At 44.0% G+C, this 26,670-nt stretch overlaps 2 protein-coding genes across 2 annotated transcripts; both read right to left on the bottom strand.

Annotated features, from left to right (window-relative positions):
* Positions 1-438: 438 nt before the first annotated feature.
* On the bottom strand, positions 439-18,231 carry LOC144892277 (metastasis-associated protein MTA1-like). The gene is made up of 3 exons (XM_078778087.1): positions 17,607-18,231; positions 17,236-17,390; positions 439-1,566 (listed from the first exon to the last, which is right to left on the bottom strand). The coding sequence occupies exons 2-3, from the start codon at positions 17,337-17,339 to the stop codon at positions 1,431-1,433; spliced, it is 240 nt and encodes a 79-aa protein (XP_078634213.1). The 5' UTR covers positions 17,340-17,390; positions 17,607-18,231; the 3' UTR covers positions 439-1,430.
* Positions 17,955-26,670, bottom strand: LOC144891948 (metastasis-associated protein MTA1-like). The gene is made up of 7 exons (XM_078777060.1): positions 26,420-26,670; positions 21,724-21,813; positions 20,272-20,412; positions 19,394-19,466; positions 18,964-18,999; positions 18,388-18,401; positions 17,955-18,133 (listed from the first exon to the last, which is right to left on the bottom strand). The coding sequence occupies exons 1-7, from the start codon at positions 26,589-26,591 to the stop codon at positions 17,955-17,957; spliced, it is 705 nt and encodes a 234-aa protein (XP_078633186.1). The 5' UTR covers positions 26,592-26,670.

Raw genomic sequence — 26,670 nt, 5'->3', positions numbered from 1 at the left:
CAGTGAGGGCATATAGAGAATAAAAAAGGGGTTGGGTGGGGGGGGGGGGGAACAAAAACAACAATTTTAAACATTTCTTGGAGACCCAATCTGAAAGTATCTTGACCGCCTATCACACAGTTCAACCAAATGTTAAAAAAAAGAAAATACACACAAAATAAAACACAAGTATATACACATTATGAAAGGGAACTGCAACGCGCTGGCGGACTTAGGCAGCAGACATGGGACAGGAGGTGCAGAATCGAGAGAGCGAATCCGATAGACGAGTACAAGCTTAGCAGAGACGGAAATCACGCTCCGGAACAAAAATGGTCAGAGATGGGTGTGATTGGAGCAACCGATTAGGAGTGCAACGAAGGGTCAGGCAAAGAGCGTGTACGGAAGGAGAGTGGGAGGCTGAGGTTTCATCCAAACTCAAGAATCCACTTCCACACACAAATACCGGTCGGTCCATGTGCAGCAGCGATTACTCAACCAACAGCTGAGGAAAATCGGTACATCCGCACACGGACCTTATGAAAAATTTTGTTTTAAAGAACCAAAATGAAGGAACAAGCCAAAACGTTTGATGCTTGCATATGAATGAAGACGGTTCAAGTGAAAAAAGCCTCTCCTTCTTCTTCTTTTATCTCTATCCCAAAAACTGAAAACAAACAAAAAAGATCAGTGCAAAGAAGAGGGAAAGATGAGACAAACAAGGGAAAAATAAAGCTGGAATAACGTCAGTACAAGGCTTCGAACTGGAAAAGGAGGAAATGTAGGAGGAGAGGGTGGGGAAAAAAAAGTTTAAAAGATTGGCAGAACCAATCTAAATACTGATCTATGAAATGCAGTTCATTGCTACAAAATGACAAGAAAACAAATGTTAAAAAACTCAAGTAAAACAGAAAAACAACAGTAAAAACTGAAGACTCGTGTGCTAAAAGAGCAGGCCTGTGTACAAAACAAACCTTGGGTTAGGAAGAGAGTAAAAAAGAAAAAGACAAAAAAAAAGGCAGTGGTGAAACAAGTGGGTCATCATCGAGATACAAAGGGAGGGGAGGGGGCATATTTGGGATGGTTCAGCATGAAGAAGAAGAAGACACCAACAATGGCTGTGCACTTTAGTACTGAAAAATGAACCATTGATCTCTCGGGACTTACAAACCGCACAATTAAAATTACAGTCTCGAAGGGAGGGGGACGGATGAGAAAATTCCGTTTCACAGGCAAACTCACGTGACCAAGATACATGATGCCCCTCCTCCTCCTCCTCCTCCTCCAACCCTTCCCATCACACATCCATTGCATCAGGTCATCAATTTGACTCCCAAGCCTCGACTAAAGTTCGCAACTCGCCAAAAAAAGCTGTGGGAGAGGAAAAGTATAATGGGGGTAAGAAGGATGAAACTGCAAATGGGTCAGAATGAAGAGAGCCAACGGATCTCTCAGTCTTCGATGACGATCGGCTCATCATTGACAGGTGGACGCAGACCAGGAAGTATTATCTTCACCGCAACCTTGTTGTACGGACGACGAGCAGCACGCTTCACTTGTGCCGCAGAGAGCAGACGGCGAATTTTCCTGTGGAAAAGAGAAACAGTGGTTCGAAGGAGAGTGAAGGGGGTTGAATTTGAGGTGAAATAAGGATCTGACAAATCAATGTACAGTGAGTACCAACTGATAATAATATACAAGGACCAAAGTCGAAAAAGTTCAAATTACTAAGAAATCCCTCTCTTCCCCATGCTTGAGCCATCAACTAAGAGTTGGGTCACCTGATCTTGATCAGGTTATTTTGACTTTTGTAAAAGATCAAGAGTCAAGACGATTGGTGTTTACAGCTGTCATAAAAACATCAACTCTGGTGTGCAACGCAGCAATTATGGGCCATTTTGGTTCATTTCCTTGTTTAAGGTCGTGCAAGGATCATGCAACCATTTGTTACGCTCAGCGTAGTCCCACGGAGACTGTGGGCCGATCCTTTGCGTATCAATTTCCATTCTGCATATGGAAAATAAATATTTCCATGCAATTGGTTAGATTCCCGATAGAGCACGACCTTCGAAGGCGCAAGGCAAGCTCTGCCTCGTTTCCCACAAAGGGGGGCAACCCAACTTGTGGCATTAACTGCCGAAAGCACCGTTATTAAATATGTTTACATCAATTTGATTACAAATTGAACGTTTTATTGGGACCTTGATCTTCCACACGTGAAAATAATGCGGTGCAGCAAATGTCAGGGAAATTGGTCCAGTGGTTCGGTCATATAAAATATACGGCACATGACCGAGCATGGTGTTGGTTTAGCGGTTAGGGTTCCAGCTTGGGATCCTAGGATCCTGAGTTCGAATCCCGGTCGATCAATGAATTAACACCAGGGGGGTTGACTCAGCCTCTCATCCCATCCCATCCTTCCGAGGTCGGCTAATTGAGTACCAGTTCACTGGTAATTCCCTGTGTGTCGCAAGAGGCGACTAACGGGGCTGGTGGCAGCGAGGGCATCCGGCCATAAAACATTGCTTCAAAAAGGGGACCACGGTGCCCGAAAAAGGCCAACCCCTGCTCTGCGGGGAAAAATGGCCTCTAAAGGTGTTCTTCTATACAGTACACGACCAAATGTAACAGCGCTTTATTGTGCCTGACGTACGAACCATTGAGCATTACGTATGTAGCATATTGGGAATGTGCTTCGAGCACCGGGACAGTCCTTTGTACGACTCGTGCTGTGACATGAATATATTCACAAGCCAGGAAAGTTGAAAGTTTGGCACAACGGAAAAGCAAGACGGAATAGAATGGCACTCGGTAGAGCGCATACCTCTGCCCAAATGAACAGTTTATGTTTTGTATCCCACTGATAGGCCGGATCTGGATTCAGACCGAAACCAAAATCGAATTGGTTTATTCTCGTCACCTAACCAACTCGTCCACCAAGTTTTGTCATAACACGTCCATAACTTTTTGAAATAGTGTGTTACATATTGTTTTTGGTCCCATCAAGAGAATCATGAAAAAATTATCGGATCCAGATTTTCACCAAAATCAAATCCATTCGTCCTCGTCACACACTCGACCATCTGTCCACCAAATTTCGTCTGAATCCATCCACAACTTGAGATGTCCTGCTCACAGACAAACAAACAATGTCATGCAGCACAATAAACTTGAGAAATCCCTAAAATAAGTTGTTGACCTTTTCACCTTTAGACCTCAAAAAGAAATGGGGGTTGAAATTAAATGACCTGATTAAGTGAACTGAGTGGCCTGCATTGGAAGTGGTTGGGTGAGGAGACCTGAAGCTGGATATGGAGGGATGTCATTGGCTAGTGCAGCGATTGGGAGTTACCAGAATGTCAGCCATAATTTTGTACAGATGAGAAGGTCGCATATGCAGAAGGGATGCTGTAAACCTTCACACAAAAATGTTTCCACAGCCAATGAATGGTGTTTGGTGCTTTAACTTACCAGCAGCAGGAGCTTCCCCTTCCCTTTCTGCTTCCCCTTCTCTCCCCATCTCGTCTTCCGCTCCCTCTTTTTATATATTTTGTTTGTCTGGTTGATTTGTTTGTGAAATAAATGTTAGCTCTTTCACGAGCCTCGATTCAGTATACAAAAAAGCATGACCAGAATGCGATAAATGATTGAGGATTTCCTTTGTGAATGGTGTCTTAAAGTGGGCTATGACTCATCGGTTCGTCCATTAGATGATGAATCATCACAGCATTTGCAGAGAGAGAGAGAGAGAAGCAGGGATCCCAGTGAAGGTCTTATGGTAATCCGCCAAATCGTAGGTGACCGTAACATCATTTTCCAGAACAAGCACGGACCTTTCAGCAAAATTTATCGAACGGAGCAACTCCTTAATGTGCGGTTAATGGTGTATAAGAAGCAGACACTGAAGAAGAAGCGCACCATCTAAGCCACGCTGTTATGGTGCCACAGAATCGGGCAATACTTCAAGTTCACGTTATCAAGTGCCCGAGGGCATTTGGCGTTCCGCAGAACACTCTGCCACAAAACTGTGCCCGCAGCCTTGGCACAGAACAGCGGTGACAGTTCAAAGCTCCATGTTGGCTTTGCCTTATGAGAATGTCATTCAGGATAACAATGGGTAGACTAACAGCTGGATGTCCGTCTCCATATAGTCCATCAGTATTATGATTTGTTGCGGATAGAAAAATGTATTTGCATTTCCTGATGTTGAATTGTATGTTCATATGTCGGTGCGAATTATAACAAAGTCCAAGTCGACACGCCAATTCAAACATATAGCAAACTAGCAAAAGTGAATGGACACAGGTATTCATAGCGGGAAAAACGATGGCTCCAACATTTAACATATAAAAAGGATCTATTTTAAATTGGTATCCAAATTTGGTGTTTCTAAAAGAGACTGAACAACCTGAATAGTGTTCATCGCAGGTCAAGTCATGTCTTTGTTCTTTCAGGTCCTTAAGACAATTATTGAGACTTTTGACCGCGTTTGTAATCGATGTCTGGCAGGAAGACATTTTTATTATTTATAACCTCCGCCACTGAAGGTGGGTGGAGGTTGTGTTTTCACCCGTCTGTCTGTCTGTCTGTCTGTCTGTCTGTCTGTCTGTCTTTGTCTGTTTCTTTCTTTCTTTGTTATTTGGCCAAAAAAATTTTTTTCACAGGTCTGTTGATCATTCTGATTTGTGTGTTTGTCTGTCCGCTCACTTATACTTGCCTACAGGTCACAATTTTAAACCAATCTTCACCAAATGGTAGAGTTCTTGGTCCGACAAAATCCTATATATTTTTGAGGTCAAAGGGTCAACATAGGGCAAGGTCAACCACTTTTTTTAAATTTCTAAAATCCTCAATTTTCATCCGATTGACTTGAAATATGAATATGATTTGCATATCAGTTTACTGAAACCAACCACCAACTATTTTTGAGGTCAACATAGGCCAAAAGTTCAATGAAGGCTAAAATTTCTAAAATTGTCAATTTTCGTCTGATTAACTTAAACTTTCAAGACGATTTGCATATCAGATTACTGACAAGAACATGCATTTTAAGGCCATTTTCCCTGCAACAGCGGGGGTTAACCTTGCCGTCCCCATGACAATCTTCTCCAATTTGCCCTATTTTCTGCATCTCTCCTTGTTAACCCCCTTGCCCGCATTTCTTCTTCCACCATCTTTAGCCAAGTCTTTCTCGGTCTTCCCCGTCCTCTACGTCCTTCTACATTCATTTCCATCACTCTTCTCAACCAGTCACTTTCATCCTTCCTCAACACATGACCAAACCATCTCAACCTGTTCCTCTTCACAGCATCAATCACAGGCTCTATTCCCATCATCTTTCGCAATTCATCATTTGTCTTCCTCTCTCTCAACGATACTCCGCACATCCACCGAACCATTCGCATTTCCACTCTTTCCAGCCTTCGTTGCTGCTCTACGTTCATGACCCATGTCTTGCTCCCATAAATCACAACACTTCTCACACATGCAGCATACACCTTTCCCTTCAGCTTCAACGACACTCCCCTCCTCATCAGCACGCCACTCAGTTCCTGAAACTTCTTCCATGCACATCTCACTCTTGCAACCGTTGCCGAGTCTGATCCACCTTCTCCATTCAGCATGTCTCCGAGGTAGCAAAATGTTTTCACACCTTCCAGCTTCATGCCGTCTCCAAGATCCAACTCAACATTTCCTCCATCTGTAGCTCCCTCTGTGCACACCTTACATTTGAATGTAGCTGCCACACTGGTTAATGACCCTCTCAGACCACTAAATTTTTGATGAACCCACTCAGCGCACATTGTACATTGAATGGAGTTCACTCCGACACCCTTCCTGCACACAGCACACGGCCACTTCCCAGTTCTATCCACCTCACCACATGCTTTACCACTTGCCATCACCTTCGTCTTTCCTATATTCACCTTCAAACCTTTTGTCTCCATACATTCCTTCCACTTGTTCATCTTTTCCTTCAGTCCATCCATACTTTCCGCAATCAACACCAGATCATCTGCATACAACAACTCCCACGGTAAACCCTCCTTTACGTTCTGAGCCAGCACCTCCATCACAGCTACAAATAGTAGTGGACTTAGTACCGACCCCTGATGCACTCCCACCTTCACCTCAAACTCACCACTGTACCCGTCCTTCGTCCTTACATCTGTGTCCTTACATCCTTACGTCCACTCCTCCGATCAACCATTCCTCCACTCCTAACTTCCTCAATGCCCATGTCAATACTTCGCGTGGAACCCCATCGAATGCTTTCTCCAGATCAACAAACCCAAGAAACAACTTCTTCCTCTTCTCCATGTACTTCTCCTGCAACTCCCTCACAATAAAGAGCGCGTCTGTCGTTCCTCTTCCTGGCATAAATCCAAACTGCATTTCGTCGATCCTCACCTTCTTCCTTATCCTCCTTTCCAACACCCTTTCCAATACCTTCATTCCATGCTCCAATAACTTTATCGCTCGATATGAGACAGTTCAGATGGTCACCTTTCCCCTTGTATAGAGGGACGAGGGTACTCAGTTCCCAATCCACTGGAATGCAGCCTTCTTTCACCACCAGATTACAGATCTCTGTCATTCTCTTCACACCCCAACTTCCTGCTGCTTTCAACATATCTACCACAACTCCCGTTGGCCCTCCCGCTTTTCTACTCTTCATTGCTTTTATCGCTTCCTCAACTTCCTTCTCAGTTATCTTCTCTGCCGGTCCTAAAACTGGGTTACTCTCCATGTTGCCATCCCATTCATTCTCTGTATTCAACAGCATTTCCATATATCTTTTCCATCTTCCTTTAATTCCATCTGGGTCCACAACGATTTGTCCCACTTCATCCTTCAAGCAACTCACCCCCATCACATCACACCTCTCTTTCGCTATCGGCTTTGCAATCCTGAATACCGCTCTGACCCGCTTCCGAATCCAAGCTTTCTCCGAACATTTTCCTTCATGCCTCCTGCGCCTTTGCTACCTCTTTCTTTGCAGCCTTCTTGGCTGCCTTATAACTTTCATGCTCTGCTTTTTTTGCCCCCATACCCTTCGCCTTCTGCCACTCCTTGCACTTCTTCCTCTTTCCAACTTCCTCATCCCACCACCATGTTTCCGAGTGCCTCGGTGGTCCTTTTGTCCATCCACATACCTCACCAACGGCTCCCAACAGACTATCTTTCATTGACATCCAAACACGTTCAAGCTCAACCACATCATCCTCTACCCTACTCAGCCTCTCTTTTAATGCCTCCCTTACTGTCACCCCTTGCAACCTCCACACCTTCATTCTTGGTTGGTACTTCACCCGCCGAGCTCTCCTCGCACCTTTCACCCTTATGTCGCAGACAACCAAGTGGTGCTGTGAAACAGCCTCCTCCCCCGGGATCACCTTTGTGTCCCGGAGGTGCCCCCTATCTCGCCTACGCACCATCAGGTAGTCAACGTTTGTCGTCGACCCACCGGACGTGTATGTAACAAGCTTATTATCCTCTTTCTGCAACTGAATATTACAAATCAACAAATCAGCTCCATCAGCAAACTCCAAAATCCTTTCACCTTCTCCATTTCTCACACCATATCCGTAACCCCCATGAACTCCCTCAAAACCGTCCATACTCCTTCCCACATGTCCATTTATGTCTCTTCCTACCACAACAACTTCCTCATCTTTCACGTTTTCCATCAGCTTCTCTATCGCACACCAGAACTTGTCCTTCTCTTCATCGCCCTGACCAACCTGCGGAGCATATCCCGAGATGACGTTCACCAAGAGCTTTCCAAGCATCATTTTCACCATCATCAACCTGTCACTCACTCTCGTCACACTCACCACACTGTCTATAAACACCTCAGAAAACAGGACACCAACACCATTCACGCCCTCCGGGCACCCTTGCCACACAAACTTGTATTTCTGTCCCTGCCTACCCTTCACCATTCTCACACCACTTCCCTTCCATCTCGTCTCTTGCACACAACATATGTCCACTCTTCTTCTGACCAATACTTCCACCACTTCTCCTGATCTCCCTGTCATTGTCCCTACATTCCATGTCCCAAACCTCAGAAACCGATCTCCTCTTCGGGCTGTACCCTGCCCACATGTAGTTGTAATTGTCATGGTTCTCTTTTTGAGGCAATGTTTTTTATGGCCGGATGCCCTTCCTGACGCCAACCCTCTTTGTCGCGTCTTACGACACGCAGGGATACGGTGTACCTATTCTAAACCAGGGTACACACCGGGATAAAGCTTTGAATAAAACCAAACGGGTTTAATCCCGAACAAATAAACGGAGAATGAAATCAATAATAACTATATACAATGAAGTAAAATAAATCCGATAAAAACTAAGGCGTCAGGTCACAAGCACAGACGGGGCGAGGGACACAAAATGACGACTTATCTCTGGTGGCAGCGGTTGAGAGGATGGGCACGGAGCATATCAGATTACTGAATTACCACAAATTATTTGTGAGGGCAAAAGGATGCTCTACTAAGTGCCATTCCACTTTGTTCTGTTTTGCCAAGTGTCACCCTATGAGTGATTTTTCATTTGTTTGTTTTTTGTCTGTTTGTCTGTGAACAAGATATCTCAAAAAGTTGTGGACAGATTCAGACGAAACTTGGCAGAGAGGTAGGTAGTGTAGTGTATGTGACAAGGACGAAATGATTAGATTTTGGTGAAGATCTGGATTCGGATCTGGCTCGTAGAATTTCTAAAAATGATTCTTCACCATTGGGAGATAGGGCCAAAAACTACATATATATCAGGATATCTCAAAAAGTTGTGGCCGGATTTGGACAAAACTTGGTGGACAGGTTGGGTGTCTGACAAGGACTAATCGATTCGATTTTGGTGAAGATCTGAATATGGATTCGGATACGAGAATTATTTAATTCTAAGTGATTCTTCACCTTTGAGAGATCGGGCGAGAAGCTATATTCAACATGATATTTCAAAAAGTTATGGACGAGTTATGACTAAACTTGGTGGACGAGTTGGTTATGTGACAACAACAAGCCGATTAGATTTTGGTTCAGGTCCGAATCCAGATCCGGCCTATCAGTGGGATACAAAACAAACTGTTCAGCCTAGCAGAGGTATGCGCTCCACCGAGTGCCGTTCTAGTTTTCACAGTGATCTTTGGCTCATTGGTCCCTTTTCCCTGCTGATGGTATTCCTTACCGCTAGCTCCCCTTTCCCCCTTTTCCACCGTTATTCCATTACGTGTTCTAGCTCCTCAATGAGCCAAGACTCCGTAAACACATAAATAAATGCTCGCAGAAGTAGGCCAAAGACATTGGAAGACGTTATATTTTTACATTAATTGCAAGGATTATAGGAAGACAAACACGCCTGGTATTAGTCAGGTTCACAATGTCAATAAATTACATTTCGTTCAAAATCATGGTAGATTAGCAAACCTATACATTTTTGGAAAGGTTATAGCATAAGGAAACTAAAAATCAATGTTTACATTTGGAGAGATACCTGTATGGCGGCCATTTTGGATTTTCAAAATGGCCACTGTAAAATACATATTTTGTTCTATTTCTGCCTCGAATTACCCTAAAAACTTTTTAAAATATACTAAACCTATATTTTCAGGGACAAGGAATCCAATGAAAGTATCAAATTAGTGCTATGGGGAATGGTAAGACACGAATCAAAGGTTTTGAATTGCAAAATACTGTCTTTACATTCGCGATAAGTTGCATAATCAAATACATGTTATCATTTTGTACAGGCAGTTAATAACATCAAAATGTGTCACAATAATTCATATCACCAAACATACACAGGCAGTCAGCAAAATCATATATACACATGCAGTCAGTATAATTTCACATCTACACGGGCAGTCAATGACAAAATATACACAGGCAGTCAATGGCATCAAACATACACGATTACAGAATATGCCGTTTAGAGTTCGTCATCACCGTCCTGTGTGTCGTATCCGACAATATAGTCCGCATCGTTTTCACAGTCCATTCCACACAAGCAAAGGTCGGTCAAATTGATTGGCAAATCGAATTGGTCGAATGGTCGATCGAATCGAATTCGATGAATCGAATCGAATCGATCGAATTGTCGATCGAAGCGATTGGTCGAATGGTCGAATTGGTCGAATGGAATTGGTCGATTGGTCGAATTGGTCGAATCGAATTGGTCGGAATTGGCAAATGTAAACATTGATTTTCAGATTTTCCATGTAATAACGTTTCCAAAAATGTATAGGTTTGCTAATCTACCATGATTTTGAACGAAAAAACATAGTGAACCTGACTGTATCTATCTATAATTCCATTAATCTCTGTGTGTATGTGTGTATGTGTGTTTGTATGTGTGTATGTGTGTATGTGTGTATGTTTGTCTGTGACCGCTGTTTCTCGACAACTACCGGTCCGATATACTTGAAACTTGCCAGGTATATTGCTGGGGACCCGAGGATGTGCCTTTTCAAGGTTTGAAATTAATCGGACAAGTAGTTACCGAGCTATGGCGATTTCTTTACCAAACACCGCAAGCCGTTCGCTTTGGACCAAACCATTTCATGTAAATAGAGGGGGGGGTTCTGTGGTCGTTGCGAATGGACCAAACCATTCATGTAAATAGAGGGGGGGGGGGTTCTGTGGTCGTTACTGCCACGTGGTTTCAAAGTTTTTTTTTGTTGTTGTTGTTTGCACGCATGTTTTTTTGCACCCACGTACGGGCATGCCATAGGATGTTTACACACACACACCCCTACACAAATTTTTTTTTTTTTTTTGGCAAGGAACGGGCACCCACGTACGGGCACGTCCTAGCTTATATATAGTACGGGCATGCCCTAGTCTATCTATAATTCCAGTAATTTCTGTATGTCTGTATGTCTGTGACCGCTGTTTCTCGACAACCACGGGTCCGATATACTTTAAACTTGCCAGGTATATTGCTGGGGACCCGAGGATGTGCCTTTTCAAGGTTTCATATTAATCGGACAAGTAGTTACCGAGCTATGTCCAAAAAACGATTCAACCAATCAGAGAGCAGCGAGTTATCACGTGTGCCGAACGTGGCGAACAGACTCTGCCTCGGACGGCACATTTGAGAGCGTATTCATTTATTTCACGTTGGCAAACTATGTTGCCGCTATGTTGGCGTTAAACTATGTTTTAAAACTAATTTGCGATTCTTTCGCTTTCCTGCGCGTTTGTGCACGCTATGGCGATTTCTTTACCAAACTCCGCAAGCCGTTCGCTTTGGACCAAACCATTTCATGTAAATAGAGGGGGGGGATTGTCACCGTACTCGCAAGCCGTTCGCTTTGGACCAAACCATTTCATGTAAATAGAGGGGGGGGATTGTCACCGTACTCGCAAGCCGTTCGCTTTGGACCAAACCATTTCATGTAAATAGAGGGGGGGGACTGTCACCGTACTCGCAAGCCGTTCGCTTTGGCTTTGCGAATGGACCAAACCATTTCATGTAAATAGAGGGGGGGGGGTTCTGTGGTCGTTACTGCCACGCGGTTTGGAATGTTTTTCCGAACGGGCACCCACGTACGGGCATGCCCTAGTATTTGGAATTTTAACACGGGCTCGCTGCATCTTGAGGCACGGCGATTTAGATGGGAACACGAACAGACCAAACAAAAGGACTTTGCACCGTAAAGTACACAGTGCCGAATCTTATTTGTGCATGGTGGCTTGTCAAAGTCCACTTTGCGGTGTGAAAAGGGCGTTCTCTTACTCGGTGCCAGGTTCACATTTATATGCTCTTTGGTCTTGCAGACGGCTCGTAATGAAACATGGAATGTTGTCTCCATCTTTCACATCGAGTATACTTCACCAACCAAAACATGGATTTCCAACCACTTATGTGGGATTTCAGTCCTGAGAGCCATGACTACATTCGTACAACGACTGGACATAGTCCCACTGCTTTGGAAGATATATATTGGTGTTGGACCGATTGGTTACATAATGGATCACAGTGCAAACGGTCAGTGCATCCTGGTGCCATTCATTTCACATGATAAAGGGATGACGTTCTCAGAGTATTTGCCTTTTACACCCTTTTTCTTCAACCGCTCCCTAACTTTATCTAATAATGAGTCATAAACTAACCTCTAATGCTACTACAAGGGTTGGCAAGGCAGCCTAGATTCTAGAGGTATATACACTCACATTTGAGCTGCCTGCCTGGGTTTGAATCTCGACCTGGCTATGAATCGCCATCCTGGTGTTTCACATCAATGTGTGTGTGTGCCATCCCTCCGATGGACGTTATGCTGGGCCTGGTCTGCCAGCATTAGGTGGTGGACGTTAAAGAACCCATGGTGTCTTCACAAAGATGAGGTGAGCTAACGCTAGTACCTGGAACAAATTACAAATTCCTGCCCTGACAACCACTGGTAAGGCAAAGGCAAAGAACGATTGTGTAATCCTGGCTGTGGAACTACTTTGGCAGCACTGCACCTACCTTCAGGCAGAACATTTATAAAAAATAAAAATAAAAAAATAAAAAAAATTTTTTTTTTTAAACATTACCTCTCCAAGAAATTCTACTTTCAAATGATGGAGGGAACAAAGAACAACAACATGCATTTTAAAAGGCCATTTTCCCTGCTAGAGCGGGGGTTTGCCTTGCGGTCCCAATGAAAATCTTCTCCATTTTGCCCTATTCCCTGTTTGTCGTAAAAAGGCGACAAAAATGGTTGGCGGCAGGAAGGGCATCCGGCCGTAAAACATTGCTTCAAAAAGGGGACCAAAAAACAACAACAACCACGGTCCCCGAAAAAGGCCAACCCCCGCTTGCGGGGAAAAATGGCCTCTAAAGGTGGTTTTTTCTCCTTGTTAACCCCCTTGCCCGCATTTCTTCTTCCACCATCTTTAGCCAAGTCTTTCTCGGTCTTCCCCGTCTTCTACTTCCTTCTACATTCATTTCCATCACTCTTCTCAACCAGTCACTTTCATCCTTCCTCAACACATGACCAAACCATCTCAACCTGTTCCTCTTCACAGCATCAATCACAGGCTCTATTCCCATCATCTTTCGCAATTCATCATTTGTCTTCCTCTCTCTCAACGATATTCCGCACATCCGTCGAACCATTCGCATTTCCACCCTTTCCAACCTTCGTTGCTGCTCTACGTTCATTACCCATGTCTCGCTCCCATAAATCATAACACTTCTCACACATGCAGCATACACCTTTCCCTTCAGCTTCAACGACACTCCCCTCATCATCAGCACGCCACTCAATTCCCAAAACTTCTTCCATGCACATCTCACTCGAGCAACCGTTGCCGAGTCTGATCCACCTTCTCCATTCAGCATGTCTCCGAGGTAGCAAAATGTTTTCACACCTTCCAGCTTCACGCCGTCTCCAAGATCCAACTCAACATTTCCTCCATCTGCAGCTCCATCTGTGCACACCTTACATTTGAATGTAGCTGCCACACTGGTTAATGACCCTCTCAGACCACTACATTTTTGATGAACCCACTCAGCGCACATTGTACACTGAATGGAGTTCACTCCGACACCCTTCCTACACACAGCACAGGGCCACTTCCCAGTTCTTTCCACCTCACCACATGCTTTACCACTTGCCATCACCTTCGTCTTTCCGATATTCACCTTCAGACCTTTTGTCTCCATACATTCCTTCCACGTGTTCATCTTTTCCTTCAGTCCATCCATACTTTCCGCAATCAACACCAGATCATCTGCATACAACAACTCCCACGGTAAACCCTCCTTTACGTTCTGAGCCAGCACCTCCATCACAGCTACAAATAGTAGTGGACTTAGTACCGACCCCTGATGCACTCCCACCTTCACCTCAAACTCACCACTGTTCCCGTCCTTCGTCCTTACAGCTGTGCGCGCTCTTTTGTACATTGCCATCACTACTCTGATCAACCATTCCTCCACTCCTAACTTCCTCAATGCCCATGTCAATACTTTGCGTGGAACCCGATCGAATGCTTTCTCCAGATCAACAAACCCAAGAAACAACTTTTTCCTCTTCTCCATGTACTTCTCCTGCAACTGCCTCACAATGAAAAGTGCGTCTGTCGTTCCTCTTCCTGGCATGAATCCAAACTGCATTTCGTCGATCTTCACTTTCTTCCTTATCCTCCTCTCCAACACCCTTTCCAATACCTTCATTCCATGCTCCAATAACTTTATCGCTCGGTACGAGCCACACTCCAGAGGGTCACCTTTCCCCTTGTATAGAGGGACGAGGGTACTCGGTTCCCAATCCACTGGAATGCGGCCTTCTTTCACCACCAGATTACAGATCTCTGTCATTCTCTTCACACCCCAACTTCCTGCTGCCTTCAACATATCTCCCACAACTCCCGTCGGCCCTCCCGCTTTTCTACCCTTCATTGCTTTTATCGCTTCCTCAACTTCCTTCTCAGTTATCTTCTCTGCCGGTCCTAAAACTGGGTTACCCTCTTTGTTGCCATCCCATTCATTCTCTGTATTCAACAGCATTTCCATATATCTTTTCCATCTTCCTTTAATTCCATCTGGGTCGACAACGATTTGTCCCACTTCATCCTTCAAGCAACTCACCCCCATCACATCACACCTCTCTTTCGCTATCTGCTTTGCAATCCTGAATACTGCTTTCTGACCCTCTTCCGAATCCAAGCGTTCTCCGAACATTTTCCTACATGCCTCCTGCGCCTTTGCTACCTCTTTCTTTGCAGCCTTCCTGGCTGCCTTATAACTTTCATGCTCTGCTGTTTCTGCTCCCGTACCCTTCGCCTTCTGCCACTCCTTGAACTTCTTCCTCTTCTCGTCAATCCTCTTTCCAACTTCATCATCCTTTTGTCCATCCACATACCTCACCAACGGCTCCCAACAGACTAGCTTTCATTGACATCCAACCACTTTCAAGCTCAACCACATCATCCTCGACCCTACTCAGCCTCTCTTTTAATGCCTCCCTTACTGTCACCTCTTTCAACCTCCACACCTTCATTCTCGGTTGGTACTTCACCCGCCGAGCTCTCCTCGCACCTTTCACCCTTACGTCGCAGACAACCAAGTGGTGCTGTGAAACAGCCTCCTCCCCCGGGATCACCTTTGTGTCCCGGAGGTGCCCCCTATCTCGCCTTGTCGGTTGTCGTCGACCCACCGGACGTGTATGTAACAAGCTTATTATCCTCTTTCTGGAACTGAGTATTACAAATCAACAATTCAGCTCCATCAGCAAACTCCAAAATCCTTTCACCTTCTCCATTTCTCACACCATATCCGTAACCCCCATGAACTCCGTCAAAACCATCCATACTCCTTCCCACATGTCCATTTAGGTCTCCTCCTACCACAACAACTTCCTCATCTTTCACGTTTTCCATCAGCTTCTCTATCGCACACCAGAACTTGTCCTTCTCTTCATCGCTTCGACCAACCTGCGGAGCATATCCCGAGATGACGTTCACCAAGAGCTTTCCAATCATCATTTTCACCATCATCAACCTATCACTCACTCTAGTCACACTCACCACACTGTCTACAAACTCCTCAGAAAACAGGACACCAACACCATTCACGCCCTCCAGGCACCCTTGCCACACAAACTTGTATTTCTGTCCCTGCCTACCCTTCACCATTCTCACACCACTTCCCTTCCATCTCGTCTCTTGCACACAACATATGTCCACTCTTCTTCTGACCAATACTTCCACCACTTCTCCTGATCTCCCTGTCATTGTCCCTACATTCCATGTCCCAAACCTCAGAAACCGATCTCCACTTCAGGCTGTACCCTGCCCACATGTAGTTGTAATTGTCATGGTTCTCTTTTTGAGGCAATGTTTTTATGGCCGGATGCCCTTCCTGACGCCAACCCTCTTAGTCGCCTCTTACGACACGCAGGGATACGGCGTACCTATTCTTATCGAGGGTAAACACTGGGAAACGTTTAAAACATGGAAATTCTGGGGGGTGGGGGGGGGGGGGCGTCAGCATCACGGCTGCGGTTTAAACATATTTAAATAAATATTTAAACAAAACCATGAAAAACAATCTGGGAAAAGTCTCTAAGTGAGAACGTGGATTTGAGAAAGCAGGAGCAGAGGTGAAAGAAAAACGAGATATAGGGGGCGGGGCACAAGTCGAGACGAGGAGGCCGCACGAGACACCAGGCCGCACGAGGCGCAAACAAAGAAACGACTAATTACACACAAATTTGCAAAACTACAAAACCAAAACCAAATAGAAACACACAACACATACACAACAAAATACGCAGCGGAAATTTGACAAAGAAACGAACGGGAAAACACTCAAACTTTGATGCCGTGGAGATCGAAGCAAGCCCTGTCGCTCGAGGGACCGTAGGGAGGGAACGACCATCGAATAATCACATATCCACCTTCAAATGGTATGAAAGGCAATCTTTGGTACCAAGGAGCTCATAAAGTATCATTAACCGGTATTCCGAGGCTTTCACACCACAATCAATCCCACCTTCATGTTTTTGTCCAGTCTTTCCCAAACCGGCTAGCCAGTCCTGATGTTTGACTGACTTGGTGAGGGAAGGAATTTTTAATTTGTGACTGGTGCTGGTGATAGACTGTGTACTGTTCTCCAAGGACACCATAGAAAATTTAACATTCCGAAATTAATGATCCAGGGTTATGCAGTTAAAAACTAGAACGGCACTCGGTAGGTGCGGACCTCCACCAGGCTGAAGAGTTTACGCTTTGTATCCCACTGATAGGCCGAATCTGGATCCGGACCCGAATCAAAATCTAATCGGTTTGTTCTAGTCACCTACCCAGGTTTTGTCATAATTCGTCCACAACTTTTTGAGAAGATCATGACATGTATCGTTTTTGGCCCCATCTCTCAATGGTAAATAATCACTTGAGAATTAAAAAAATTCTCGGATCCAGATCCGAACCTTCACCGCAGTCCAGTCAATTCGTCCTCATCATGCACGCAACCCATCCACCAGGTTCGTCTGAATCCGTCCATTACCTTTTGAGATATCCTGCTCATAGACAAACAGACAAGGGTGAAAACATAACCTCTGTCCACATTCTGTGACAGAGGTAATAAAATGAAGACAAATTCAACACGTCTGGCTGACATGTCAAAGAATAACATGAAAGCAATTGTACAAAACTGCAGTGAAACTGGTTTCAAATCATGATACATTGAAAGTGTAAGCGGGGAACTACAGTGGGATAGTCGTCCGTGCGGCACGATCACAATGTTTTGCTTCCTCACCTCGTTTCTCCCGTTGCTATGAAGAACACATCATCGGGTGCGTCGATCCAGTTCAAACGGCGCCGTTTTATGAGGGACACACCTCCGGGTTTCACCAGCTTCATGTTGACGGGGTATGGCTTGCCATTTATCAAGTAAGGTCGGGCGCCCAGAATCTGACAACCACAAACAAAGGCTCACCACACATCATGGTACTAGCCAACCGCAAGCAATTGGTGAGATAATAAATTTCAAGGTAATCAGGTATGGAAACCTGTGTGAACCCCACTCGAGTTACAGGTGGCATCAATACAAAAACAAACTTGATAAACATAAAACCAAAGAAATAAAGCTATTATTATAATCCACAACCAAACTACTGTTGTACTTACTGATCGTCTTGGTTGCCCATTAGTCCTTCGGCATAGCAGACCAATTGTTCAAATTGTTCTAAAAGCACCAAATTGGCACACATGTAGATTAATATATTCTAAACATTTTTGGATATGGAGGCATTCAAGATTAGCCCTGTGGAAGATATGGCGGCCATTGTTCAAAATGGCCGCCATTTACCATTAGCGTCATTACATAGACTTCATTATGTGTCGTTAGTATGGTGCTAGATGGGCCAAAATTCCTTTTTTTTACATCAGAATTAACATCAATAAGTGTTTAACAGATATTTAGATACAAAATATCTGTTATCTGTTAAATTTAAATATCTGTTAAATAACAGATATTTAACAGATATTTAGTTTAACAGATACAAACCTCTCGATGACATGCATTGTATCCTCTTGGATGCTTGTGGGTGCATTTGCCAGACTCAGCAGGGCATCAGTGAGTTCTGGCAGCGTGTTCCATGTTGCCCAGGCAGATTTCTTCCCATGTCCGACGAAGGCTGACACAGTATCACACCCTGTGATGGCATGAAACATTGGAAGAGTGCATTTTGAATGAATCTTGAATGAATGAAAAGAGAAAGAAAAAAAAAAGAGAAAAAAAAGAAGAAAAAAAAAAAAGAAAAGAAAAAAAAAAAATGAAAAGAGAATCTTGAATGCCTCCATATCCAAAATTGTTCAGAATGTATTAATCTACATGTGTGCCAATTTTGGTGCTTTTAGAACAATTTGAACAATTGGTTTCGTATTTTTTACTATGCCGCTGGGCTACATGGAGAGACACACCTGTAAAACAAAACAGTTAAAAAGTAAATTTTCCACAGCTTTCCTTGTGACCTCATTTCCTTGTCTGCATTCCCCCAGCAACCTTTTAAAACCGATCAACGAACCTGCATGCCACCACACATCCAAGTTTACATTCTCCATTCAGTCCGACAAGGCCCCTCCTTCCCCACCTCATACATCGCACAAGCAGAAACGTTGGATGCAAACATCACCAGACTAGCTTTATGTGATGCAATTAAGCTGCATGCAAGGGGGTGGTGGGGGGGGGTCATGAAAACAAGAACATAGAAAGCAGACCGTTACAAATAAGAGATGAAAAGGTAATGAGCACTAATGGCAGAGCATGAAACATGCAGGACATCGACGGTTCGCCAGCACGACGAGCCTCCATTTCTGTCTTAAATATGGACTGAACAGGCTGTGGATTATGAGGATGATAAGCCACTCCCCGCCCCCCCCCCCCCCCGCCAAAAAACAAATAAATAAATAAATAAATGAAAAGGATTGGAATAAATATATTCAATGAAACTAATGGAGAAAAAAATCCGAGCCATCATCTTACCCCGGTATGGCATCAGAAAGCGTCTCCGCAGCGAGCCTGCGTCGGCAAACAGGTATAAGTACAGAATTTGGGTTCAAGGAATAGGGAGTCGACAGCATGGGAGCAACATGAATGTGAGAGACAAGACACGATCCGAGGAGGCAAGCTGCCATGATTAAAGGGTCTAAATGTGAAGAAAGGAAGTTGAAGGAAACCAAACGGAAGGAGGTAGCGCTCGGCGAAAAGACTGCAAGTTTGCAGCAAAACCAGGAAAGGCAAAACGCAACACGGAAAAATGAGAAAATGGCCTTAACAAAGCAAAACAAGCGTGGGGATCAAACAGATAGACGTTTATCATGTGAACGGGCCATTTCCACTATGCCAGGCTGACTGGACTGGCCAGGCATTTTCCTCCAATCAAGATCCAAGAAAGTTACGGCAAGTTACCCACCCTGTTTCTTCAGTGAAGGAAAATGCTGAGCCAGCCCAGTCAGCATAAGAAACCCTATGCAGTGGAAACGGCTCTGAGATGACAGCATACAGGGAGAAAACCGAAATTACGATACGTTTACAAAGCACAACAGCAGCATATTGACACAGGCTGCAATTAAATCAAACTTAACCTTGGGTTTGGGAAAAAGAATGCTGCGACTCCAGAGCAAAGCAAACAGTGCGGAACTGAAGAGGAATATTTGATGTAATTTGTACAATTACAATGTTCATTATGGGGAGTGAAATCAAATACAGTGGAACGTTACAATATAGAAAAAAAAGAAGTTATATTGTGTCCGTGTCCCAAAGGCCAGGCCCGAAGAAAGACAACATTTTTTGAGATCGTCTCCCCCCCCCCCCCCATCCACCCATCCATCCCCCCCCTCCACCCACCCATCCTCCCCCCCATTTCCTCCACCCATCCGCCCCCCTATCGCCCCCACCCATCCCATCCCCCAATCACTCACCCACCCACCTCCCATCCACCCACATAAACAATGAAGTGGCACCAAATAGAACATTTTATAACCAAAATAAAATAACCAAACAAAAATAAACATTTTAAAACAAGGACGGAAAGAGGAAGGAAGGGGTGAGAGATTAATTGGGGAAAGATCTGTGAAAGATGGTGAAAATATCACAGCAAATCATTCCTACATGATGTGCGAGTTCACTTTCCATCGTGTTTTAGCAAAATGTAGGAAGTTGGGGGCAAATAAAGGGGATGGTACGAACCATACGGTGAATCTGGCCATCGTTAAAATAACCCAAACAGAGGATACTACAGCGGTGCTTTGGCACGATGGGTCGAGTGAGGTAGGGAATGAGGCGAGTTACCATCCATGCCGTTATGTTGTTCGTAGCTGCGCTTCCCCAGAATAGTGGGCGAGCCGTGCGTCAGCACGGAGCGGATCTTGGTGCTCGGCGCCGTCGCGACGACGGTTTTGGGAACACTCCGCCTGAGGCTGGGGTTAGCTTCTGGGATGGGTGGTGAGAGCAGATGAGAGGAGACAAAGGGGGAGGAAGTGTTTTGTTACATATCAATATTGTGACAAAAAGTGTCATACCTTCCCTTTGGTTTACTTTACCTTTGCAATAATTTCAAGGAAATATTTAATCAGGTATAAAGAACAGACTTCCTTTTGGACACATTCATTCACTTCGTGTGCAGCCGATTTAATCATGGCTGGGAAAGCAGATGTGCCACTGATGCAGTGACCCCTGTAGGTTAGGGCAGGAATCTGTAATTTGTTGAGGGTGCGGACGATAGTTCACCTGCTCTTCACAAAGGGCACTGTGGGATCTTTAACGCCCCCCAATTAATGCCGTGAGATGGAACGCCCAGTTTAACGTCCGTCCGAGGAACCGTAAACACATTGATGAATCACCAAGCGTGTGTAACAGGGTGTAAAGCTCGGTTGGGATGAAAACCCAGGCGAGACAGCTTAGAGGTGAGCGTGCGTACCTCCAGGTCATCCTGTCAGCTTGCACACTTTCATGTGACACTGGGATTCCAGGTTGCAATCCCATATACGGTACTGGGTTGCAATCCCATATCTAGTTTAACAGTGAAATAGTTCTCAAATTTCAAATTACCTTATTCAAAGCATCCAGGCCCATTTATTTTTCAACAGGTTTGTTTACACTCGACTACTCGTATTTAAATATTAACACAAGTTACATTGATGAACTTTCTTCACCATAAATGTACCTTGGCAAAGGTTATGCTGGGTAGTTTGCTGTTGCCTTCCCAGGAGTCAAGTAAGAGCAGGAATTTGGAATTTATTCAGGGTATTGACCATAACTTGCTTACTCTTTGCGAATAACACCGTGGAATCTGCAACTAGCCGAGCACCCTTTTAAGTGCCTTTGCACCCCATTCCATATATTTCTGGACCCTGCAGGTTACGTGGAGAGCGATGCCACAAACTGGACAAAAAGGAAGCGATTCACCTCCATGACTTAAATTTCTTCACTAAACGCTAATTCTTTTGTGGATTAAAGCAGCTCTGCAGTTATCACATGCAAGACGCAATCATCACCACTGAGGCAAACCATCACATTTCAATCCTCATGGAGATAAATCTGCGACCAAGGAGTATGTTGTACACAAGAGGGCACTGCATGTCAGATCAAGCTTTCCTTGGAAGTGAGAATCGAGCTGGCCATGCTATCTTGTGAATAAGATATATCAGGCCTCAGCATCCAAAACCATAGCTCATTCCAATACAATTAAAAGCAGGTCTGCTCTCTGGGACCGACATCATAAGACATGCACCCCAGACTTACCCAGATACTTGACGACAGATTCCAGGTTCTTCCGCTCCCTTGGTTTCAGCTTGAGTGGAAGTTTGACTCCACTAAGTTGCCGCAGTGTGCCTGCAGCAACAAAACAAACGCTCGTCAGTAACAAAAAAAGAAAAAAATTGTGACTCGTCAGTAACAATGACGACGGAAAATGTATGCAATTTGGAAATTGCACTTGATGCTCTTGGAAACACGCTATCATCACAATGAGTTGCAAGATTCTATCCAGGTTTAGGAAAGTGACGTCATGCTTTACATAAATTTTTTTTTTTTTTCGGGTCTCACTAAGAGCAGCAGACATTGTGCAAAGTGGTGATGTTGGCTGATTTCCAAGCAGATGGCAGATGACCTTGAGCAAATACATAATTTAAAACACACCTATACAACATCACTTTCTATTATAATATAGATATTTTAGGGTCCAAATCCATTTGCTGCTTTATCACTAATGGAGGCACCTCTGGCTGACGAGCAGGGCAACAACGCATGGAGCAACTATGCTATATTTTGATCCGAAAGCAAACCAATCCCACAGAACTCAAATGGTCAAAAATAAAGAAAAAAAGAAAAAAAAGTAAAGTACATATGAGTAAAGTAAAGTACCCAGAACAATGCATTTTAAATCCGATTTCAGAAAAGTGTTTTGTCATCAGGAAATTTGTCAAGGTGATCAGCAGAACAGATGAAGCAAAGCTTGTTTAAAATATGGGAAAACTTTGGCCTTGCCAGGAGGGGATGTGGAATTTTTTGGGGAAAATTAATGCTGCATACACAAAAACATTTTAGGGACCATTAAACGGAAGCAAACAACAAGGAGCCACACAGCTGATAACAGCATTATATGAGAAGGAAGAAGAAAAAACAAAAAAGAGGAATAATTAGGAAATTAATAAAAAGTTAACTAGTAAAAGGCCCACGAAAAGAGCAAAACATTTTGTGGCCAAATTTTTGAATAACTAGTGGATATGGCATGGAATAGCATTTCAGGTCCTGGAAAGCAACGCAACAAAAATGATCACGTGATCATGGAATAATTGGAGACAACAACAATCCCATGAGAACTAATTAAATGGACAACAACTAAAGAGTTCATAGAACACCTTACCCCATCATGCTGTCTTGAGAAACAAGGACATGGGCAGGGTCTGCGAGCGACAAATCTGATTGGTCGTGATGACGTAAAATATCACAATATTTTGCCCAAGTACTGCTTATCGGAAGGTGTTTGAAAAGTGTCAAAAAAAAAAAAAGGCGATACGTGTTCTTAAGTTCAAGTTTATAATTAGATTTTAATTAAATAAAGATTTTAAAGGTTGTATAATTTTTTTGTTATTTGTGCCTGGTATCCTTAAAAACAGTAAGCTTCCTGTTTGGAATCATTTTCAATTTTGTTTCACTGACAGACAGGCATACAGAGTAAAAAGATGATTCACTCCTCTGTGCGCATGCGCGATCGGGCCTAATTCAGAACCAATGTTCGGTTAAACTACGGGGTTGTTTTTCCGATTCGTATTGAAAATATAACTGAATTGAAATAAAGTTATTCCTTGATCATAAACTGACAATTGTAGACAGACCTCTTTTTTTTTTTTTTTGTATACAACATCGAGGCGTGTGTAAGAGCTAAAACAAACGCTTAACTTCCTTTTCTCTTCGCGTATGTGGGGGTAACAACTATTTCTGTTTTCTCCATTTGGGAATGAGATTGCAGGAGATCCACACCGATTTGGTAAATACTGTACCGTCGCGGATGGTTTGGGAATGAGACTGCAGAAGATCCACACCGATTTGGTAAATACTGTACCGTCGCGGATGGCTTGGGATGCCCATTCTGATGCGACACGTCAAGAGGTGGGTGGGGCCAGTAAGTTTAAAACAAAAGTGAAACAAATAAAAGGCCAATATAGGAGCCCAGGTGTGCCGACTCCAACTGCATGATGGGATAAAAAAAACTGGCCAAGTTGGACCAAGAACGAGTGATTTAGCAGCAGTTAACTCGAGTCAACAACAATCGACTTGGTTATTTAATAAACACCAGAGAAAACATCCTGAGTGAATACTTGGTGCGTTCAAAGGCAAATGGGTTCGAAGAATGTGGACAAGATACCAAAAGATGAAATGACCGAAAATATCTGAACAGACACGAAAGAGATCTGGAGAATCCCAAGTTTCCCAGAAGGTTGCAACTCGGATGAAATGTGGGTTTCACACTTCAATCTTAAAGGGAAAGGGCAAAAGTATGGCCCTGGAAGCACCACAACACCTCTCCATGGCTAGTCAGAGCCTCAGCAAGGAAGGCAATGGCCTCGTACTTAAGGATTATTAAGGAATAGTTATGAAGGACTTTTAAGGACGTTCCAAAAGTGATGCACAGTCCCATTTGTTAGACAGATTAAAGGGCAATGTTAAATAGCAACACGTAAAAGCTCAGACAACAAACTTTCCTTCTCCAATAAAATACTTCAGCCCACAACTCTCAAGCTGCAGCTACAAAAGAAGCAGAAATGGGGATGAAAAGCTTCCTCTGTTTATTTTATTTTTCTATTTAGCAAATTTATCCACCCTCCCACAACTTCCCCGTTTGCAAACCATGAGAAAAACATTCATGGATGTCTTTGAAGATTATGGCAAAGTCATGAATGCTGTGGAAGAGTATTTTGAGCACCAGGAAGAACGTTTTTCTTTAAGAATTACATTTTATTCTTGGAGAATTGATGGAAAATGCTTGATGATTCAAGCAATTTATTGTTGCATATTCTTGAAAGAGTATCGGTGTTTCCGAAACAGTTGCCAGGTAAAGGTTAAGCTGGGTGGATTGCCATTGCCTTAGCAGCAGTTATTCAGTGCAGGGATTTTAGCCCGCTTGCATAAGGCGTCCTTCAGGATAGATTCGAAGATTTACTTAGATATCTCCTCAAGGTGCCCCTTAAGGACATCCTTAATTTGAGGATGGTTGCATATACGAATATTTCTCAACTTTTTCCTTAAAACCTTCCTCAACTTGAACTCAAGACAGCACCCTCCTGCCACCCCCTGTCCTTAATTAAACCCCCCAACCCACTGTCTTAAATTAAAACCAACCTTTAAGTTTCCAAATGGCGCTCTTCATGAGAATTGCTACCTCGGAGACATGCTGAATGGAGAAGGTGGATCAGACTCGGCAACGGTTGCTTGAGCGAGATGTGCATGGAAGAAGTTTCGGGAACTGAGTGGCGTGCTGATGAGGAGGGGAGTGTCGTTGAAGCTGAAGGGAAAGGTGTATGCTGCATGTGTGAGAAGTGTTATGATTTATGGGAGCGAGACATGGATAATGGACGTAGAGCAGCAACGAAGGCTGGAAAGGGTGGAAATGCGAATGGTTCGGTGGATGTGCGGAGTATCGTTGAGAGAGAGGAAGACAAATGATGAATTGCGAAAGATGATGGGAATAGAGCCTGTGATTGATGCTGTGAAGAGGAACAGGTTGAGATGGTTTGGTCATGCGTTGAGGAAGGATGAAAGTGACTGGTTAAGAAGAGTGATGGAAATGAATGAGGAAGGAAGTAGAGGACGGGGAAGACCGAGAAAGACTTGGCTGAAAATGGTCCGAGAAGAAATGCGGGCAAGGGGGTTAACAAGGAGAGATGCAGGAAATAGGGCAAGATGGAGAAGATTGTCATGGGGACCGTAAGGCTAACCCCCGCTCTAGCAGGGAAAATGGCCTTAAAATGCATGTTGTTGTTGTTGTTGGTCTTCATGAGAATTGGTCATGAGGACTATTATCGCAGCGTGACGCCAGATGCTGATAGAACAATATTTCCAATTGAAGAATGTTTTCACATTGCAAAACATGCTCCGAGCGGCGGCACATGGACTTGGATGACATTTTCACTCTTTCATGACATCTAGGCTTTTGTTTTTTTTCCCCCACACTCATACTTCACTTTCATAATTTCACATTTTCACCATTCTCAGAAAGTTTCCAGTTACTGCGCACATTGAACACATTTAAAATAAAATGGTGAATGACAATGGAATGAATTTTACACAATCATTTTATTCCTCCTTCATCCAGAAGCACATGTTCCCCATTCAACATTATATGACAAACGTCATTTAAAATGTGTCCATTGCGTGTTCTTGCTTTCAAATGCGTCTTCCTGTCCCTAATCTGATTGGTTGCCTGGCATAGCATCGGCTCCTAAGGATTTCCACAACCTTAAGGAATTTCTTACTTGAGGATTTCCTTAAGGAATTATGCAACAGCCTTCACTAAGGAATCACAGTGTACCTTAAGGTAAATCTTTCCTTAAGGATCAGGAAATTTTGTGCAACCGGGTCTTTGATTTGTTCAGAGTGTTGGCGATAACTCGCCTAGTCTCCATGAAAGACACCGTGGGATAGTTAATGTTCACAAATTACCAGTGTTAGCAGGTGGGTCATCCGGCTTAATGTCCATCTGACGGAAGGTGAACACATTCATGCCTCGCCCTGCAGACAGCTCAAAGGCGAGAGTGTATATCCCGAGGTGCGGCTGCCAGCCCCGACGTCGATATTGAACAATATTGATTCCAACTTATGAGCTGCTCGCTTTCTTATTCGGACTCGCACTATGTTGCCAACCATAATTTGCTATCCTCAAACTGATATACATTATTGTAACACTTGTACTTTTCAATATTTTTAAAAGTTCACTTACACTCCGCCTTTATGGCGGTACTGTTGATGGGCAGAAAAGGCCGTCGTGCTGCGATCCGGGCTTGAAGCAGCTCGGGGCATAAGCGGCGGGCGGTGCGCGTGCTTGGCGTCGTGTGCAGAAAGAAAGACTGTCGGGTTTTGAGGATACAGCGAGGGGAGCCGTTCGAGCGCATTGGAGTCGTATGCACACTCTGAGAGTGCCGCGACGAGTGTCCGCGTACATTGAACCCCTGCTCCAAACATAACAACAGT

This window comes from Myxine glutinosa, chromosome 5 (genome assembly GCF_964187855.1).
Source record: "Myxine glutinosa chromosome 5, kmMyxGlut1.1, whole genome shotgun sequence".
NCBI classification, from domain to species: Eukaryota; Metazoa; Chordata; class Myxini; order Myxiniformes; family Myxinidae; genus Myxine; species Myxine glutinosa.
The sequence above is the reverse complement of the archived record's forward strand: the minus strand, read 5'-3'. Positions and strand labels throughout refer to the sequence as shown.

Excerpts from the sequence above, each read along its gene's own strand:
- LOC144892277 (XM_078778087.1), bottom strand. The coding sequence starts at position 17,339 with ATGAAGCTGGTGAAACCCGGAGGTGTGTCCCTCATAAAACGGCGCCGT. Across the intron at positions 1,567-17,235 it reads ATAGCAACGGGAGAAACGAG|GAAAATTCGCCGTCTGCTCT; the intron begins GTGAGGAAGCAA and ends TCTTTTCCACAG.
- LOC144891948 (XM_078777060.1), bottom strand. The coding sequence starts at position 26,591 with ATGCGCTCGAACGGCTCCCCTCGCTGTATCCTCAAAACCCGACAGTCT. Across the intron at positions 21,814-26,419 it reads TACCGCCATAAAGGCGGAGT|GCACACTGCGGCAACTTAGT; the intron begins GTAAGTGAACTT and ends TTGTTGCTGCAG. Across the intron at positions 19,467-20,271 it reads ACAACATAACGGCATGGATG|AGCCGTTTCCACTGCATAGG; the intron begins GTAACTCGCCTC and ends CTGTCATCTCAG.